The sequence below is a fragment of the Amblyomma americanum genome, chromosome 4, assembly GCF_052857255.1.
Source record: "Amblyomma americanum isolate KBUSLIRL-KWMA chromosome 4, ASM5285725v1, whole genome shotgun sequence".
In the NCBI taxonomy this organism is placed as follows: Eukaryota; Metazoa; Arthropoda; class Arachnida; order Ixodida; family Ixodidae; genus Amblyomma; species Amblyomma americanum.
The window spans coordinates 204,283,813-204,304,829 of NC_135500.1; the positions used below are offsets into that span (position 1 = coordinate 204,283,813).

Here is a 21,017-nt window from a genome sequence, read left to right on the forward strand (position 1 = left end):
CTGCGAAGCTGTTGAGGAAACATGCGAGGAAATCTGTGACGCACAACCGGCCACTGGTGGCGCTGGACGCAGCGCCGATGGCGGAGGCGCCTGGCGGGCTTACGGTGCCTATAACCTTGCACTGCACTGAGTTTTTCGTGATGGCTATCGTTTTTTTCTCTTTCTGCAGCAAACATTTCAAAGGTATGTTTTTCTGGAGTTCAGTGAGCGTTCCTGTTTTTATTTTCTTGGCATGGCGCCAAGGACAAACAGTGCCAAAAGCGAGACTAAAGTAGAAAACAGACCGAAAGCGAGTGGCACTTCTTCCGTCTGCGCAACACCGCGCCTTTCGTGCTCCTTTTCCGTGAATAATAAGGTGCGCAGCCGCAACTAAGTTAAATCTCCCGGCACTTTTCCTCGGCCTTTCGGTGCGTCCTGAAAATAGAATGTCCCTATTCAGCAGCTCATACCATATGGTACTACCGAAGAGGGTACAAAATGCGTTCATGGACACATCTCGGAAGACATAAGTAGAAGGAATGAAGAAAAATGACGATTTATGCTTATCCGATAATCGGGAGTAATGTTCCTAATAAACTCATTAATCTGTGTAGCTTTCCTCACATGAGCGATGTAAACAGACGGGAGGGCCTGCCTTGGAGACTAAATGGCGGCCGCTTCGGCGAAGGATGAGACTTCTGAAGGAGGCTTTAGAGGACGGACAGCGTTAGCTGGTTGTCCAGAGTACGACGGTGAGGACGAGCTTGTGTTTGCAAGATGGCTACAAGAAGCGAAAAAAAATAGTGCTGCACAACTAAGAAACTCAGTAACTCGAAAGCACCTCACCAATGCACTCTGTAACGTTGTAGTCATGTGCTTTGTAGCCTGGAGGGCAAGTGCACCTGTAGCTCCCTGGAGTGTTTTCGCACTGGTAGGAACAGGTTGCAAGTCCCTCGGAGCACTCATCGATGTCTGGAAAACGAACCATGCAGCGCAAATATGAAAGGGTTGAAAAGACAAATGCTTACGAAGGAAAGGCAAGCTTTAGTAATTGTTCCACACTTATCGGACCTCTGAATCACGGTGTGAGGTAAAGGATTAAAAAGGGAGTCAAACGAAGCAGGTAAAATCAACATATTAGAGTGTTTCGACCACAGGAGTTTTTTTTCAACCACGTGGGCTTTTTCGAACACCTATGGCTCTTTTCGACCAAATGGGACTCTTTACGGAAACCCATGGTTTTTTTCCGACAACCCTGGATTTTTTTTTTGGTCTCCCTGGGATTCTTTAACATGCACTGGCATCGCACATACTATACACAAGCGTTCTTGCATTGCATCTCATTTCCACAGAAATGCTACCGCTGCCTCTGGAGTTTGATCCCGGTTTCTCGTGCTTAGCAGTCAAACTCCAGCCATGATTACTCAGTCCCTGAGGCGCATGCAATGATAAATGGGGCTTTATTTGCAACTTAAAACCTTAATCTTCAGGCGAGCAGCACTATCAGTGGGCTATATTTATTGCTAGAGACACTGAAAACGCATTTCTGCAATAAATTCGCTCCTGGAGTGTTCTAGGTAGTAGCTTTGTTTCTACGCTCCTTGGAAACTCTCGCCATCTACACTGGCTTGCATCGCTAGCTGGAAATACGATGGCGCCTTTGGTAGTTTCCCAAAGAGAGCAGGACACAACCCCAGTAAAGTGTTCCAAGAAGGAGACAAAAATAATAAGACGCGGCGCCACAACGCATCATCGGCCGAAGATTGTGGTACTGCGTATGATTATAAGGTAGCACGTCTTGCCTCTGCAGATGGAAAGCAAAAAAAAAGGGGGGGGGGGGGGGGATTCCGCAAGTGTAAATATTTCTTCAAGAACGCAGACCTTGAACATGCTTTTAGGGACGGCTGGTCCAGAAATACCTTGTTGTTAGCCTCGCATTAGTTCCATACAAGAAGGATAGGACGGTGTATGGCGCGAGCAAGATACTTTACCGGGTAAAAATGGAAAAAAAGAAATGCAACATGTTGCGTATAATGCGCCATAACTTTTGGTGAGTACGCAAATAATGTGGATTTGGAGCACATAAAATAATATGATTGCCATGAATAATAGTAAAGCGCATATTGATAAAGACCGTTAATACTGGCTAATTATTCAAATGGCTCACTTCGAAGCTCGTTACTGTGAGTCTGCAACGAAGAATTGGACAAGCACAGTCTAGCGCTGTGGACTGCATCCTCTCAACCTATTTCATTCTTCTTTCCTGTTTGCTGTGTCCAATGGCTGCATTCTACAGAGGGCCGCCATCTGCGTAAAGCTCTTCATGCACACCATCCCCTACTGTACTGTACTCGCTGTTTCAAGGTCTCGATTTTTTCTTAGACAGGTATAAATGATGACGATAATCACATCAATAATTACGCATAGGGGTGTCTCTTGCATTGTTCAGCCCGCATCTCTAGCAGCCAGTGCTGTTTTCTTTTTATGCAATGCATTAGAGATCCGCCTTCGACCTTTTCTTTAATATTTTTGAGCAATGTTATGGTGGCCATTACTGGAATACAACCGTATAAAAATCCCCAAAAGTGCAGTAAACTAATAAGGACAGTGGGCAGGCTCAGCTCCAATGGTTGCTATTGATTATTATTTTTTTTATGAATGGAAAGCGCGCAGCAGAAATGCAGTGTGGGAAAATTTTGCACGATAATGTTCCATGTTTTGCGAAACGGTGAATATTATTCAAATTTGCGGTCCTTTGGTTCACTGTGTCTAACACAATGAGACATTATGCATTATACTGCGTCATTTAATCCTTTCCTCGTAAACCAATTTTCAATTTATAAGACTCACAGATATCGACGCTCGTTCAGCGAGGGAGTATTTTATCGAAAGTGTGGCTTTTCAAAAAGTTGAGAATAATGCTCAGAGCTAGCAACCTTAATGGATGCCAGTGTTGAAAGATATTGGAAACATGAAGCGTTTTTAAGTCGCAGCGCAGCCTCAACTCCTGCTGCCGCTTCAAATATTATTGTAATGGTATTGTTGTTTTGCTCTGCTACTATAGTCCTTTGTTGGGCTAGTTGGTAATCCATTGAAGCGGGCACTAGTAGCGCACACGGACAAGGACAGACAGGGAAGTGACGAACACAGCGCTTCTACTGCTGTAACCTTTTTTGAACGTGAAGAGGAAATAAGGAAAACAAGCGGCCCTCGTGCAGTGGCCAGCGAAGCGGTTGTGTTCGCGCCTCCATGGGTTAGATATCCTGTCGCGGCAATATTTATTTTATTTCTGCGGGTATCTCAGAGGCTTCACGTCCACCTTTCGATTTTGCACGGTAGGAGCCTAATAATGCTTTCGCACCAAAAAAAAAAGACGCGCTCGTCAGCTTGCACTCAAGCTACTGGTCTTAATCCATTATCACACGGAGCGCGCCTCCAAGACATTCATGTTAACGCAGCAAAAATGATGGAGTGTAACAACAACAACAACAAAAAATAGGTGATGCCCTTCACCGATGCAGTGTTTCTGGTCGACGTGCAGCATGTAGCCAGCTGGACATGAACACCTGTAGCTGCCTGGTGTGTTTTCGCAATCATACATGCAAGGCGTCGGCCATTTGGCGCACTCGTCAATGTCTGAAAAATAGTAATGAAAAAAAATTACGAGAAATGTCCCCGATGAACAGTGACAGATCCCTATTACATTCCATGTGTATCAATATTATGCCCGTTTAACACTGCAAAGAGGTATGATCGTGAGACCTGTCCAGAATCTAGGCAAGCTAAATGATGGTGCAATAAGCTAGATGACTGCGAAAAAGAACTGATCGTGAACCTTCCATCACATAGTTCAGAGGACAGCAGTGCTCAGAGGATAAAATCGGGTTAATCGAGCTTAAGAGCATCAGAGCTTAATCGGGAGTTAAAAGCAACATAAGAAGTGTGCTTGAGCAGAACCTCTGGTACGTGCAAGTATGTCGCGCCATTGTGGCTCTTTTAAAAATTTGAGGCATGACTTTTCAAGCTTGCATGCCGTCCGTGTGCGCTACAAGAAGCGGGATGGCAGTGCAGACTGATATACTCGTTCGTGCACCTACAGTTTCTAATATTCGAAGCTCTGCTCCTGAAATTCCTGCTGTTGTTAAAACAGCAAAAATGGGCCATAGTGAGCGCAGTGGTGCGTATCTCCACTAGAACGCTTTAGCTTATCTTAGCCTCCATGTGCCGCCACTATACATCGCTACCGCCAGCCACCAACAGCGCATACTTTGCTTCTGTCTATAGTGGTATATAGCGGCGATAAATGGTAATACTCCACCGGAACCCTCTGTTTTTTCACGGCTACTCCGCCAGCCCGCATCGCCACACGCTCATGTGTTCTCTCCTCTTTCACTCCAACGTTCTTCCCTTCCCTCACGCCGCGGTTGAGGAATCCACCGAGATGTGAGACCGTACAGCGCCTTTCATTCCCTGAGTACCAATCATCCTTTTCATTGAGGTGAAGCAACTAGCCCGCAAGAACGTTCTACTACGGGCCATTTCTTCTACCCTGGGCTCTGTTTTTTGTTCATGCAAAGTAAGCAAGATGCTGCAGTTTTGTGTAACTTAGCCCATGGCGTCGTTTTCGTTTCTATGTCTCTTTTCCTGTCTTATTCGCGCAGTCGTATCTTTTATTGAAATGAACCAACTAGCCTTACCCTTGCATCCATCTTCTGTGAATTGGAAGCCTGTTTGGCACGTTGTGTGTTGAACATCGTAGACTTCTCCGTCGTAGTGGAAGGTGGTCGTGTCCTCGTATCCGGATCCTTCCTCACCACCATCCTCCGTCTCGGGGTAATAGCCGTCCTCGTGCGTCTTAATCTTGACGCACTCGTAGCTGCCTTCTGTGTTCACACAACCGCCGGGGCACTCCTTGAGCACCTCCGCTTTGGCGCATTCGTCGATGTCTGCAAGGCGCGGATAGCAGTGTTAGTGACAAGGCACTCGTTTCTGGGGCACGCGTCACAGCGAAGATTTTTTCACGGCAACAAATGTTCCACGATCTCCAAGTACAGTGTGCGAGGAGGGCCCTCTGCAACTGCAATCGCAGCATCTGCCGAAATGTCCCCGACAGCGACACGTTTTGCAACAGGCCATGACAATTTACTCGTTTTATTCAGCATCACGATAACAGGATTTTCAGTGAAGATGGCCACCTACAAAACCTGGAAAGCGGAACTGGCATGACGTGCTGCTTTTTTTATCACTTTTCTTTGTTTCGCGTGTTGAACGTAAAGTCTGAATTTACCTGCAGCTGAGGGAACCTAACTATATTTAAGAGCAGATATAAAAAATTCAATATACACAGTGCAATCTTTCCTTTCTGGAATGGTTAGCGTACCGAATGGAAATCCTTTTACGAACCTTAGGCCACCTTAGGAATAACATTATAAAAATGCCGGCAACCAAGTTTTAACGCTTCGTGACGTTGACGAAGCGTTGACCCGGCGTTATGCCCTTCTCTGTACTACCCCAGTTCGGCCCGCTTGTGGTGGATCGTGAGGCTTGTACTTTTCGAACGCACCCCGGTCCTGCTGGACGTCCCAACGAACCTTAAATACATAGTTTTGGGCACCTGCCTGTGTCAGAAGCCTTTCCTGGCGGACCTCGTGAAACTCAGTTAAGACTTAGCTTCAGGAACGCTAACGATGTGTTATTATGAGAGGGTGAACATTCTTCGATGTCATTCCATAAAACGCGGACATCTCTCATGCCATAGAAATGTTTGACGCTCATACGTCAACTTTCTTTGCAACATGCGCAGCGTGCTTGCATGACCAGTCATTGTTGAAGTAAGTCGAGCTTTCATTGTAAATAAGGGCTGGTCGTCAAACACTGATGTAAAGGTACGGCACTGCGGAGACCCATACCGCGTTTGTTCGCCGACCATTGTATTCTACACGTGAGAAGCCATTCTGCTTGACGGAGGCAGAAAATGGTAGCCGCCAACCTCTTCACGTGTTGCCAAGTGGTGTCACTCATGCAGGTGGAGGTAGAAGTGCATGAAGCAAGCTTCGTTCTTCAAATGCCATTTGGCAGTAGTTCGGAGGTTTTGTTATGTTGAAAAGCTGGGCGAGGTTTTGAGGCTTGTTTGCGCATCCCTAGCATAAAGCCTCATACGAGCGTGAGGGTTGTTAGAGCAGACCGGAGCGTCTTCGATCACTTCTCGGGCTGTAAAGCTCGAGGATGGCGTGGTATCGAATAATGTGCGATATCATGCGCAGCGCCGGGTGTTGTGTCGCAGGCTATATCGGCGCGTTTCTCCGTCTTCAAGGACAAGGCTGCCCTTCAAAAATCATGCAGTATTAGCAGAACCGCTCCCTTGGGCTACCTTATCGCTAGAAATACATTTCGTGACCACCTTCGTTGCAATACAGGAGTCATTCACAGAGAAGCATGCGCATACGCTGATAGAAGGTACCGGTAAACAACAAGCAGTGGAAATTAAACAAGATCAAACTAATTCAAAGACCTAGTGCTTCAGATGTTATCATAGCCAGTCTAACGCTGTTAATCATCATCATCACCAGCCTGACTATACATCCAGTGCAAGAGAAAGGCCTCTTCCATGTTTCCAATTAACCCTGTCCTGTGCCAGCCCCGGTCATCCTATCCACGCAAACTTCTTAACTTCGTCCGCCCACCTAACCTTCTGCCGCCCCCTGCTACGCTTCCCCACCTTTGGGATGCAGTCTGTTACCTTTAACTACCATCGGTTGCATAAGTTGCATAAGGTGTTACATGAGTTTTTTTCCTTTTTTATTTTTTTTACAGCACCCATGACTACGCAGGCTACATCCCACCACCAGCTCGCATATCTCATTCCACTCCTTCCCATATTCTTCAACTTGTAGGTTTAACTCACGTGGCAACTATCGTACTTAATTTTCTGTAGTTTTTCCACCCCTTATGTAATATATATGAGGGGATCCTTGAGGTGTTCAACTGAACTGGTTTTTACTGATTTCTAAAAGCAAGTATAGTGATATGTGTTCGCATTCACCTGTGCAGCTTTTTCCGTCACTTCCACGAATGTATCCCTTCAGGCATTCGCAGTACGCCGATCCAGGTGTGTTCACGCACTTGTGTGCGCAGCCAAAATTGTCGCGCTGGCACTCGTCGACATCTGCTTGAGAAAAGAATGAAAGAAACAGCTATGAGCGCGTCTTTGAGCCATTCCGTCGGCGGTTAAAAGAGCTATAAAACATCGCCTGGAAGAACACAGAAATCTTTAGCCGCGCGTCTCTAAGGATATAAGATGACGATTCTAATGATTGCACTATTTGTTTAAACATCCATGTACTGTCACGAAAGTGCGAGTCAGCCTTGTGTGCGGCTATACTCTCTTGGTGGTTTTGTACCCTGACCTCGGAAGACATGGCGCCCTTTTGAGTTCTTGGGGCCGTCCAGTGATTTTGTACCTGTTCTTCTGCTCTTTCCGTACTGCTGTTTTCTGATTCTGTAGATTATTTGAATTTGCTGTCTTTTTGCTGATGAAGGGGGCAGATTATGATGTTAGGAAAGGCGCTGTAGCCTTCGCGCGAAGTGCAAACCCCCAGTGACGTTCCATGGCGTAACCGAAAGTCCACGCGATTAGACCAAACAGAAAAAAAACGCACTTTCAAACTCTTTTTCCCTTCAACAGCTTGAAAACTTCCTCAATTTGCAAAAAAAGTAGAACCATTTCAGTTGATAAAATTTCCTGAAACTCCGCGAAAATTCCCCGTTCGCCAAATTTTGCTCTTTGAATTTCGGAAGAAGGGAAAATTTTCATTTCATAAAATTTCCTGGAACTCTGCAAAAATTCTCCTTCGCTAAAATCTGTTCCTTGAATTCCCGGAAAAAGGGAAAATTCTCCGAATTCAACATCAGTGGAAACTGCACACTGTGGCATTAGAGCTCGATTGTTGTTAAGGGGAGGCTACGAGCAGATGAGAGTTGCATGCATTTCAGCAGCAGTGGGGTGCAGCATTGGTGGATATCTGAGTAGGCGCGTTCTCATGCCTTCCCGCTCATCGCCACAGTCGCCTTTGCCGCTCAGAGGCCAACTCGGCTGTGGAACATCCTAAGACCACATCTAGAAGACCGCATCTCAAAGGCGTATTTTAACGAACGCCAAGAAACCTTAGGTTAGGGCACAGCAGCCGCCATCATTCTCTCAACGATTCGGGCGATCGCCTGCCATTTTCTTTTTATAAGATTTAATGCGACCGGTCAGCTTGCCGAGGCAAAGAACAGGGCAAGGAAACAACAAAACTATAGACTCCCGCGTGGCCGGTGAAGGCCACGCATGGAAATAAATGAGGTGGTCGCAAGCAAGCGCCGCAGAAAAATGTTTGAGATTCGCTCGGCCTACATTGAGCCACTTCTGCTTCCTCTGAAATAGCGTTCGAAGACCAAAGAATAAATGGGGCCTTTATCACTCTGCGGGCGACGGTGCTCTCAAACACATTCGAAAATCGCGCAATTTATATCCAACTAATGTTACTTGTAACTAATAATTAACGCTATAACAAAAATTGATCAGCACCTTTGCAGAACTGGCCTTTGTCGTCGTAAGGGAGGTATCCTGCATTACACTCGCACCTGTAGGATCCCGGGTAGTTGACGCAGCGGTGACTGCACTTCTTGTGCCCCAGCGAGCACTCGTCGATGTCTGGGCATGGACAAAGGCTCTTAGAAATCTTCGTCATTAGGAGAAAAGAAAACCGCGCTCCGAAATTATCAAAGTGACATCAAGCACAGGCTTAACGCATGTTGCAAGAGTAAAGGGATGAACGGGCACACTCAAAAAAATCAGATTTTTTTCCCGAAAACTTGTAAACCATCAAAGACGACCACATTGTTTTCGCAAACATTTTGTCCGATGATTTTAGGAAAATCCTCTATGGTGGAGTAAATTTGGTTGCTCTTGTGTGGATGTCAATGAGCAGTTAGTTCCTTATAAATGTCTGGTTACCAAAACTAACATTTTTAGTCGAACTCGTTGACCGCGCGCTTGGAACGCTTAATATCGGAAAACAGCGCATGCGATTTCACTCACAGTTCCTTGCACCTTTGGCACTCAGTGAAATGATTCAGCGATAGTAACAATTGATGCGTGGGTCAGTGCTTCAGTTCACTGCCTGTTTTGCGATTTTCAGTCAGTGCTCCAACTCTCAAGCACGGAAAACCAAGCGGCGTAACGAAAAGTGGTCATACAAGAACTCATCGAGTCCTTTAGAATCTCGTGAGTTTCGTTCAATTTCGTAAGGTTTCCGCATTCCCGATTAGGCTCGCCTATACTCAGCCGCCACTGGTCATCAGGAAATGAACCAAGAATTACGTTTATCCCATTTCATTCGGTTTCTTGGTATGCGCATAGAAGCTGGGGCTAACGAGTCGCAGAGTGTCTGGAAAAAATTCCAGCCCCGTATGTGCGTACATGATGTACGAGTTACTTAAGAACTAAAGAAACAGAAGAGAAAAAAAAACTGAAAAAATGTGAGCTGTTACATCCTTACACCCTTGCCTCGTTCCCTCGAGGATCTCTATAAGTGGGACAACTGAATTCGAGGCAACGATAATGAATTTATCAAAAATAGAAACCGGTCTAGCGAAAGAAACTCCGGTAATTGGTATTTTTCACGCTTAACATCATATGAACGAAATTAAATTGGCGGAATAAATGGGTTCTGGGGCATGTCCATGCCTCCCGATCTGCCATCCAACGAATTTGGACTGAGCATAAGAGTGGAATTGTGGGCAGTAGAATCGTGATGCGAGTTTGTTTTTGCGGGCAGCAGCAAGGCTGATTTCGTTTATAAGACAAAATTCCTTCCATTTTTGTCTGCCGTACATTACAGAAGGTTATTTTGCTTTCAGAGTAATAGGTATTAAAGGAGTTGCACAGAGGGGTGACATTTTTTATAGCCATTATTAGTTACAGCATATTAGAGCGGTTACGCCATTGCTGGTGGCATTGAAGGCAATTATGTGATTCCAGTTTTTGTCTTTGAAACGAAAGAATGTAGAGTTTCTGATTGTCAGGAGTGAAGCGATATTTGCGGCGTAGGGCAGCTCGAAGCAACTTTTGAGAAATGTTTTGATGCAAATAGTAAAAGAGACTGCTGGGGTAAGATCTGAAGCAGGGCAATAGAACTTCTCCGTTCAGCTGCGCGAACACAATGGTGTACTTATCGACAGGCAGCCGATAACAACGTATATACCTCGACAGGTTTTCCTATTTGCAGATAGTCGAAATCCGCTGGGACAAGAGCAGATAGCAGCGCCGTTGCCTGACCGGCAGGTGTGCGAGCATCCGCCGTTGTTCACCTCGCAGTAATCACGACGGCCTCGCCAGTAAGCTGGAAAGAAGTAAGGAACTTGGTGCACACAGGTGTCTTGCACTAAAATTTACACTTTTCAGATTATTGTCGGTGGCTTCCTAAAAAAATATGCCACCATCGTCTGGAAGACGTTGAAGTAACGAGAGTCAGCTGTTTGGCAGCGCCATCTATCGTCCATGCGATGTATTAACACTTGAGTAAGCTACTTTTCCATATTTTACGGAGAGCGCGGGCGCATACCGCCTTGAGGCCGGGTATTTTTGACCAGTTTTGGCCGAAAAAGTTTTGCGACATCTTTGGAGGGCCATTTTTCCTTAACCCAAGGCGGTAGGTGCCCGGTCGCCTTGAGGTATGAAAGTGGGATCTGCCGAGTGCTGACGTCACGGCCGCCATGTTAATCTTAACCATAACTAACTGTAAACCTAAAAAATCGATATTGGTTATTAGTCAGATAATGACGTTATCGGTTAATTATAAGCCTAACTACAAGTCACTATTAACTTCATTAGTTAATTTTGGTGTCCAACGTGTTCTATCATCTAGTTGGATCCCAATATCTAATTCGTTTTATGATGGCCTCGCTAATCCCTGAGTTATAAACGATTGAACATGGTCACGCGAGGTTATTTATGACGTCACAAAATTAGTGACGTCACCAATCACCAATTCAATATACTAATGACGTGACCAATCAATCACAATTGGGTTGGTATATCAATTTTCTATGGGCGCCACCATCTTGAAGGGAGGTGGTAGCAGACCCCAATGAATCGAGAACGGGACGAGTACGAGCTAACGCTCTTAAAATTTACCCAATGAGGCAACGCTACGAAGCGGGAAGGACGCCGCACTCTCTGTATGAAGCATGCTATTTATTCCTGTGGCAACAGTTGTGCATGCGTCAGGCTATGGCCACTACTGAGTTTTCGAACAATTAGCTTCACTTCAGTTTGTTTTCGAACGAGTGCACTCTTTAGCATTCCTTGCTTTGCACAAAAATGTCTTCTAAGATCCCCAGGTGGTCGAAATTGTTCCGGAGCCCTCCACTACGGCATCTCTTTTTCCCTTTTTCTCGCTTTTTCCTTTTCTCTTCTTTCACTCCCTCCTTTATCCCTTCCCTTACGGCGCGGTTCAGGTGTCCAACGATATATGAGACAGATACTGCGCCATTTCCTTTCCACCAAAAACCAATTATTATTATTATTCCTCCTTTAACCCTTCCCTTACGGCACGCTCAAGGTGTCTAGCGATATGTGAGACAGATACTGCGCAATTTCCTTTCCTGAAAAACAAATTTTCCAATTTTTTTTCTTGACTGTGCACTTCGAATTATCGCGCATAATTTCGTCATATGACATCTTGGTCTGCGAAATTTTAGCATCACAATGGGTTCAAAGATCATAAAAATGATTTTCCATGCAAGGTTACGTGCTCACTTTACCTTTATTTGCACTCTACTTACGTATACAGGTTTTCCCGTCTGAAGCGAGGTCGTGGCCGAAGGTTTCGCACTTGCAAATGAAGGAGCCGACCGTGTTCTCGCATTTCTCCATGCAGCCCCCGTTATTTGTCACGCATTCGTCTATATCTGTTCAGAAGAAATTCGCGCGAACGCGCGAAACACCATAAAAGTTGTGTTCTCAGGCCAGAAAAAATATACAACGGGAGAAAAATGTGCCTAACCATCGTAGGGTCGGCACTCATGAAGACGCCGGCGCATGTCCCCCTGAAGATGCCCCGGCTATTTTTCTGAATCCGTTTTTTTTATTTTTTCCACAAGGCCGGTCTGCGCTTGCGCACCTCTTCCCCTCCAGCTCCACTGGTTGAAAACGAAAAACCTCCAGCTTCTACTGCGCATGCGCGGTTCACGTTAGTGACAGGCGCATGCGACAGATGGCGCCAGCTGTCAAGCTTACACTTGCCACTTCGCAGGCGCAGCTGCCTCCTCGTGGAACCAGATCGCCCCTGCGTCTCCCATGCGTTTGTTTTCAACCAGTAGCAGATGGATTTTCGCCAGTCCGCAGAGGGCGACACATCGTGCGAAAAAGGCGGATTACGCTAAGGCATTCGACAAAGTGCAACATCAACGATTAATACTAAAGCTACATCGATTAAATCTACAACATCACGTACTGGGTCCTCTTTCTACATATTCATTGATGTACGGTTCATATCGCTAAATAAAAAAATTCTTAAAAGCTTTCTTAGCAAATCGCTCTAGTTTTGAGGGCTTTCACAAGCGCCACAATCGACCACAGTGGCGGAGGTGGTGCTCAGTGTGACACCGCGAGTACCACGAAGAATGTGGTCGAACGGAAAGAACGGCAGCTAGGCAAGGGTCTCCTTACGCTGCCTGGGGCAATCGCTATTGCCAGGATCGAGGCCATTTTTAAGAACATTTTTCGGTTCTTATTTCAGAACCAAGGTTTCTGTTTCTTTTGTTTCTTCGGCGCATATTTTCTACGAATGAAATGTTGCCTTTCTTCTGTTATTTAATGCAGGCATCGTAAGTTGTTAAAAGTCAGTTGAAGTCTGTCTCGCCGTTTTTTTCATCACGAACAACTTCTTTAGCTGTAATTATCGTGCAAGTGACAGTTCTTAATTGGAGCTCTACTTGTAGAAGAAATTGCTATCGCCATTAAAAAAGTAAGGCAAGTCAAATGAGATAGCCAGCAGAAAAAAACGCGAGTCGAAGTTTACTTCTACGCACTAGTTTGACATGTTATTGTTAGGTTGCCGCGCTGGGTTGAGCGCGAGGGCAGGGCATCACGTGGTCTGCGTGTTGATGGCAGCGATGGAACTGGCGTCCAATTGTCGCGGTAGAAAGAACATACTTTTTCGTGACGCCCGTGCACGGTTTCGTGTCGGTGTCCTGCGTGAAGTTGATAAATGTACTTAACCGACAAGCTGCTCTAAGCAGGTCATGATGGTGAAAAAACAGCGCTTAGAGCCAGCAGGCGGCGAGGATGTGGTGCTTCCCTGTCGTCAGAGGAGTGTAAGCTAGCGGAGAAAATAATAATAATAATAATTGGTTTTTGGGGGAAAGGAAATGGCGCAGTATCTGTCTCATATATCGTTGGACAGCTGAACCGCGCCGTAAGGGAAGGGATAAAGGAGGGAGTGAAAGAAGAAAGGAAGAAGAGGTGCCGTAGTGGAGGGCTCCGGAATAATTTCGACCACCTGGGGATCTTAACGTGCACTGACATCGCACAGCACACGGTCGCCTTAGCGTTTTTCCTCCGTAAAAACGCAGCCGCCGCGGTCGGGTTCGAACCCGGGAACTCCGGATCAGTAGTCGAGCGCCCTAACCACTGAGCCACCGCGGCGGGGTAAGTTTCGATGGAGGCGAAACGCAAAAGGCGCCCGTGTGCTGTGTGATGTCAGTGCACCTTAAAGATCCCGCAGGAGGTCGAAATTATTCCGGAGCCCTCCACTACGCTACTTCTTTCTTTCTTTCACTCCCTCCTTTATCTCTTCCCTCATGGCGCGGTTTCAGTATACACCTAGATATGGGAGACAGTTACGGCGCCATTTCCTTTCCCCAAAAAGCAATTTTCTTTTTTCTGCTTATCCAGCACCATCGTCTCATCATACCCCTGGCTTTCTGATTACTTAATTTCAGGTTTAAGCGAGTGTAACCTGCATTCAACAGCGAGCTATCTATGCCTTGCATGCCAGTAATACTGGCATTTTTCGGTTAAAACCGAATTTCTAAAAACTGAATTCGACGGACTTTTATTGTTTTATTTTTGTTTAAAACCGAAATGTCCAACCCCCATTTATAACGTAGAAAAGAGGGGATGCTTAAGAAATTGGAGCTCCGCCTTAAGAGTATGACGCTATAGCAGTAATGAGTTAATGCCGATATATGCGAAATTGGTCATTCCCTGGTTTATATTCATAGATCCCTGTAAGTCCTCAAACCACTCCCGGTGCAGTGGTGCAGCGATTAAGCGATGGGCCACTGCTCTGCGATGGCAGGTGCTGCCATCGGGGGTGCTTGTGAGACTCGGGTTGCTTTTCCTGTCTGTTTATCTGGTGTATTCTGTTTAACAACTGGTCCAGTTGCTTCCAGGCATGTCTGCCCCAAAAAAGACAACAACGGGACTTACAAACCTGAACTAGAGGTTCACGTAAATGCCGAGGTTATTGGAGCTGCGGACCACACGAATGGATTATTGCACTGAATCATTGTAGGGACAAAGTAATGAAAATTTCACCATGCGCAATAAGCTCCCGCGCAAGATATAAAGTAACAGGGGTTTACTTGCACACATAGCGATAGGCATCAGCTGCAAGGAATTAGAATAAGCTCCCGGAATTGGCGCATTTCATGGAGCTGTAACGGTTTTTACTGCACAACTTCACGCGGTAATAATAATAATAATAATTGGTTTTGAGGGAAAGGAAATGGCGCAGTATCTGTCTCATATATCGTTGGATACCTGAACCGCGCCGTAAGGGAAGGGTAAAGGAGGGAGTGAAAGAAGAAAGGAAGAGAGAGGTGCCGTAGTGGAGGGCTCCGGAATAATTTCGACCACCTGGGGATCTTTAACGTGTACTGACATCGCACAGCACACGGGCGCCTTAGCGTTTTTCCTCCAAAACCCAACCGCGTAGTTTGTGTGAAGCTTGACTCTGAGAGTGACCTTGGCCAGCCTGCAGAAATAAAATAAATATTGGTGCTAACAGACCAGCTTCGCTGGCCACTGCACGAGGGCACTAAGCTGCCGCCGCAGCCGATCACGCCGCGTGTTAAACTGCACCGCACTCTCGCGCTGTTCATTGCGCATCGTCGTCTTTATTGACTTCCATTTGCGACGCGAACAGATCAGATCGGGTTAACCCCGATCAGAGCTTAACCTGAGTCTAATATCATCGCCAGACGTCTCGACGACCCAGCAAAGAAAAGCGATGAGCCAACCAGGCTAAACATGTGCTTTCCATGTCTGCTCAGTTTATATACGTTAGAACTCTACCCATTTTTTTTTTAAGTAACGCTCACAGCTGTCTAACGTTTCTTTCGCGAATCCAAATGCCATGACTGTGTCATTGCTTTGCAAGTGCTTGGTTGAAATCAATGTCTAACAGTTAAGTACGACTTAATAAATACATTATAGAGAAATAATAAACGAAGTAATTACCTACGCACGTTGTTCCGTCTGCATCAAGTTTGAACCCATCAGGACAGCCGCAGCGGTAGCTTCCCGCTGTGTTGAAGCAGATATTTTGGCATCTGTTCTTCTCTGTTTTACATTCGTCGATATCTGCGAGTGAAGAGGAACAAGAAATTTGAAAGAAGAAATAATAGACAGCATGAAGTATGCATGAAGCATGTTTTTTTTTTTTTGCCCAGTGTCATAATCCACACACCGAGCATACGACGTGCAGCATTTTGATTCCCTAGCATTGTGCTGGTGTCCTTTAATGAGATTTTCGAGGGTTTGAATATGGCTCACGATAGCGTTTTTTCCTTTCGTTTTGTTTTTTTTGGGTGGGAGGGGGGCAGAAATGTGGATAATATGCTCTTCTTTCCTTCAATTTTTATGGGTATGCAATGTTGTGTGCTTGTCTTACACTATTTCGTTTGGTGTCCTCATGGTACTGTACATTACACTCTAAAGTCAGTGAAGTGTTCTATCTTACCTATGCACTCTGTTCCATTGGGCTTGTAGCCCGCCGTGCAGCCACAGAACTTGCGTTGACCGTTGAAGTAGCAAAGCTGGTCACACCCGCCAAAATCAGCTTCGCACGGGTTCATCGCCTCTGCCCTTTCGGAAGTGACGACAGCTGGATTCCCTGGGAACAACATTGCGCTCTACAGGCTGGTCATTCGCTGAACAACATAAAACGTAAGGGCGCTTGTTCACGGCAAAATTTTTTTTTCTTGCTGTAAAGTTTTCGAGCTCGACGCCCTCGATTAGACTGCATTTATGCGAGAGAGAGAAATGCACAGGCGATCATACAATGTGATGCGACAAATCGGCACTAGCAGTATTGGTGGCACATTTCGCTTCTATAATGATCGCGTTCCCACTGCTGCGCGGGCTGCTCGGGCTGCTCGTGGGTGGAGGCATTTAGAGGGCGGCGTTGGTTTGGTTGGTGGTGGGGGGTGGCTTCTTGGCGGTGAAGGCAGTTGAGTTTGCGGGCCGTGGGGCAGTGGGCGATCTATATTTCAACCCGGGTGCCGCTGACTTGGTCCTTGCATTCAGATTTTCTAAGCGGCTCGTCGCGTGGCCCCCACCCCGACGACGGTAGCCCGGCCGTTCTAAAGCAAACAGAGCAAATGCTGCTGGCAGGGGGTTGCCGACCCAGAAAGTAATAGTAACGGTGCCGGAATGGGTCCCGCGCCGTAGACAGTGCCCGCGCGTATCGCACCCGGGTGCATTGTTTGGGATCAGTTTTATGGCTTTTCGAGCGCGGTGTCGAAGAAAGCTCTGAGGACGCTTGAAGAATGAAGCTCACTTGGAAGGCTACTGGCGGGCCATCCGCTGGGTGCGCGTGCGGACGGTCGTGCAGCTGGATGGCGGTTAATGAGCTGCGTTTGCTCTGCTTCTGGCCAGCGTGGCTCAGATGCCACCCTGTATCTGTGTGTCGAGCCACGGCTGGTGGAAGTTGTGCTTGTGTGTATTTTGTTGCCATGTTGAAGTTCCTTTCGGAGTTTGTGGGAAAGCGCGATCGACTTCTTGGAATGCACGCTGTCGACGCGAGCAAACAAGCTCGTGGGCGCATACGTGTCATTGGTGCTTTCAATTCAATATAAAATGCTCCGATTGGCTCTAAGGAGCTCATTCCTGCTTGGTTGCTAAAAAGGTCCCCAGAATGCTGGGCACACGGATTTAAGGAGGCGTTATGGCGCCAAAAGGGGAGACTCGGGCAGGGGCTCTTGGTGGAGAGTCGGAGTCGCGAGAGTACGGACAGGGCCAAGCTTTGCGCTGGCCACGTTCCGAAGAACGAGGAGCCGCTACGAGCAGCGCGGTTTAAGTCGGTCAGGCAGGACAGAGTTTCGTAGGAGTGAGCATTGGCGTGACGCTCCTGATTGTGCTTGATGCTAGCGACCACCCTGGTCGACGCGTAAAAAGTATAAATAGTTTGTTAATAAACCCACCTGTGCGTTTCTGCCGATAAGTTCGTCTACGCCTCATCTTCCTCCTGCAACGTGTCGCGCCCAAACGGACCCCCATATCCACCACCGAAGAGGACTCCCGAGTCTAACTGAGGCCTTCGGAGGGTAAAGTGGATGGTTGGTGGTGGGTGAAGGATTCTATCACTTCAGGTCTGCGGTGGCTACCTGCCCTAAGCGGTCACTATTTACGTAATGCAGGCAATGACCGCAGATCCGGATCACGGATGAAATGACTAGAACAATAAGAATGCGGTGGAGCGCATTTGGCAGGTACTCTCAGTTCATGAATGGCAGTGTATCAATGTCCTTCAAGAAAAACATACAGCTGCTGTATCTTATCGGTGCTCACCTATGGAGCAGAAACATGGATGCTAACGAAAAATAGTTCAACTGAAATTTAGCACAACGCGTCGAGGTATGGAAAGGAAAATTATAGGTGTAACGTTAAGGGACACGAAGAGAGCAGCGTGGGTGACAGAACAAGCGCGAGCTAAGGGGGTATGCGCGTAGTAAGATCGCAAAAAACTGCGAAAAAGTCTCTTTTTGAAAGAACAGTTTTTTACTGAATGCACTTCAAACTACATCTCACCAAAATATCGACTCTCAAAATGATTCCAAAGTTCAAAAGAGAAATTGAAATGAACACTTCGAGACTCGTGCAGCTGGAAACGAAGCGCGCGGTTCGATACGACGTTCCACTTCACGCGATCGCAATTCGGAAACAAATTTTAGATGGCCGTAATTTTGCTACCTTTTGAAAGCTCGTTTCCTGCCTTTCCGTTTGACACCTCTCAGGATGGCATCAAAGCGGTGCAGCCAGCATTACAGCCGTTTTCCCACGATTCGATTCCCCGCGACTCAGTGAGTGCACTCAGAATTCAAGCCCACTTATCTCCGCTGGTGATTTCTTATGAATGCAAACTCTGTGCCTTACAGGGTTTTTCTCTGGTTCGCCTTGGACAACTGAAATGAACTTCGTATCAGTTTATTCGAGAGGAGTACATCTGTGCGGTGATGCTATTATTACCGACTTTTACATAATGCATTAAATTTAATTAGTTGCTTTCCTAAATTACAAGCGAAGTCATTTTGAATGTTCTACTCATATTTTTTTAGCACTGTATTTTCCCTGAGGCAAGTGTAAAAACAGCATCGCCGCAAAAAGGATGACGGAGAAGGCACCATTGTGGGCAAAAGTAAGAGAACAAAAGTGAAAAAGCCCCCCCCCCCCCCCTCTTTTTAATGCTCCTAACCTTGCCGTTCTGCAAGGGGGCGCCACCTGCAGAGCGGCAAGGTTCGGAACACGAGTTGAGACGGGGTCTCTTACTTTTGCTCACGATAGTCCGGTGTCACAAAAAAAAAAATGGACTAGTTGCGTGTGGACCCTCTCTACAACTTAACGCACTTGTCCCTAAAGCGAATATAAAAAAATTTGCACAATTAGTCGTAGCTGAGAAACTAATTAAGTAGAATATAAAACGCCCTCTGAGGAGCCTACCCCGACCTGAAGCATCGGCTTGCACCCTGCCTAACACGACGTGACGCAAGTGTGCGGTGTCTCCTGTGGCTTGGTGTCGCATTCTCTACTCATTTGTTATCGGCATGGCTGATGACTGCGCGTGCGATACGTGCGAGTGCGACGATACCGCATAACACGTTCTTTGTGCTTGTCCCGCATAGAGTGCTGAAAGCCTACGGGTGGCTCTGTTTTGGAACAATCGCCTGCCAAGTGCATCAGTCGACCACTACATCAGTGCGATATGAGGTCACTGTACCTTTTCTACCTCAAAATATCCCCAACACTAAACGCCTACATAACTATCGCTGAATCTCGCGTCACATAGTCGTAACCGTCCTTCGAGTTTTGTAGCGATAGCTACACCACGACTCCTCGACCCTTCAGCGTGGCACCACTTGAGCTCCGTGGCGGCGCCGTTGGTCACGTGGGTTGGTCACGTGGTGCGGAGCAGCTGCTACTACCGGCGGTGCAGCGCGTAACAGCTGCAACCGCTGTGCGCACGCGCCGTGTCAAGTGGTACGAAGATGAAGGAACGCCCACACGAAGGAACGCCAAGATGAAGACTGACTTTGCAATTCAACTGAGCGAGTTCCATTCGGCCAGCTGTAGTCGTCGCGTCACTCCAGGTTTAACCAGAGCTAAACAACCGCCAATATTTTTTTTTCCTGCAATTTTCACTTTTCTCTAAATCGTTTAGCCCCGCCGCGGTGGCTCAGTGGTTAGGGCGCTCGACTACTGATCCGGAGTTCCCGGGTTCGAACCCGACCGCGGCGGCTGCGTTTTTATGGAGGAAAAACGCTAAGGCACCCGTGTGCTGTGCGATGTCAGTGCACGTCAAAGATCCCCAGGTGGTCGAAATTATTCCGGAGCCCTCCACTACGGCACCTCCTTCTCCCTTTCTTCTTTCACACCCTCCTTGATTCCTCCCCTTACGGCGCGGTTCAGGTGTCCAACGATATATGAGGCAGATACTGCGCCATTTCCTTTCCCCAAAAAACCAATTATTATTATTATTATTATTATTGTTATTATTAAATCGTTTTTCTCCTTCACCCTACACCGTCGAATCTCGATCATTAAAAGCAAAGGGCAGAGAAAATTCGTTCAAGACTATAAATAAGAACCACGATGTAACGTGATAAGAACTGTGGGTGGCTAGTATGGTCAATGGGCCTGCAACTCTGTTAAAAAACGAATAGCTTAGGAGGTGGTTAAGATAGGTGTGCGCAAAAGACTCATGTTCATTACAAGCGGTGTCCACTGCAAAGCAAGTTCAAGCAGGAAGAAATATATTTTTGCGTCGTTTCGTGAGGTTACTGCGCTTAAATTGCAGAAGATGAAAATATGCGCTGGCAGGGACATGATGCAAGTGACAGTGGAGGTCTGGTTCGGGACATCATGCCTCGCAGTGACCACTTCACGTTGCCCTCCGTCAACCTCACATCATCACTTCTGATTTCCCTCGCCCATAGTGGCTTCTCAACGGCGAGTTCATTCACGCTCAATTCTACGTGTGAGGCTGAGGTCAGAAGAGAGTGAGGATGCACTCATGAAGGCGAGTCCTCGTGAGGATACTCATGCACGTCTGTGGGGGTGAGTCGGTTCTGCCGCCTGTTCGAATTAACAGTCGCATACGCTCATGGATTAGAGTTTGCGGGTGTTTCTTTTCTGAGATAGGTCCGATTTTTACGGGAGCGATGCGTCGGTTGAAATAAAATCGGAATTTCAAATTAAGCTACCTTGAATCGAAGAGATTCCTTTGCACGACGAAGAAACTAGCGTTTGAGAACATAGCGATACAGCGATTGTTCACAACTGGTCACAGATACCGGAAGCAGGTAAGTAGCAAGTTTGTCTCTGCTGAGTCTAGCCTCTGTATATCTGAACTATGAGCAAGTAATTAGCAAGGGAATTAGAATGTGTTGGAATGCAGTCTGCCGATACTCTCAATTTATAAACAGCATCTCTGCAATGTTCCTCAAACAGGAAGCCTATAATGATATTTCATGCCCGCTACATCTATGTA

General features: G+C 46.7%; 2 protein-coding genes across 9 annotated transcripts in view; one reads left to right on the plus strand and one right to left on the minus strand.

Annotated features, from left to right (window-relative positions):
• The window catches only part of LOC144129129 (uncharacterized), a 69,116-nt gene that overhangs the window by 39,996 nt on the left and 8,103 nt on the right, over positions 1-21,017 (minus strand). For 3 of the 7 annotated variants that reach the window (XM_077663053.1, XM_077663054.1, XM_077663051.1), the window contains exons 4-12: positions 15,993-16,145; positions 15,491-15,613; positions 11,809-11,934; positions 10,227-10,364; positions 8,549-8,674; positions 7,022-7,147; positions 4,677-4,925; positions 3,493-3,615; positions 826-951 (exon numbers count right to left, since the gene is read on the minus strand). In XM_077663053.1, the coding sequence (XP_077519179.1) occupies positions 826-951; positions 3,493-3,615; positions 4,677-4,925; positions 7,022-7,147; positions 8,549-8,674; positions 10,227-10,364; positions 11,809-11,934; positions 15,491-15,613; positions 15,993-16,145 (1,290 nt within the window). Of the gene's footprint in view, positions 1-825; positions 952-3,492; positions 3,616-4,676; positions 4,926-7,021; positions 7,148-8,548; positions 8,675-10,226; positions 10,365-11,808; positions 11,935-15,490; positions 15,614-15,992; positions 16,165-21,017 lie in introns of all 7 variants that reach the window. The other 4 variants (XM_077663052.1, XM_077663057.1, XM_077663056.1 and 1 more) reach the window with 4 other exon arrangements.
• The window catches only part of LOC144129139 (uncharacterized), a 51,031-nt gene that overhangs the window by 15,794 nt on the left and 14,220 nt on the right, over positions 1-21,017 (plus strand). The window lies entirely within an intron of this gene.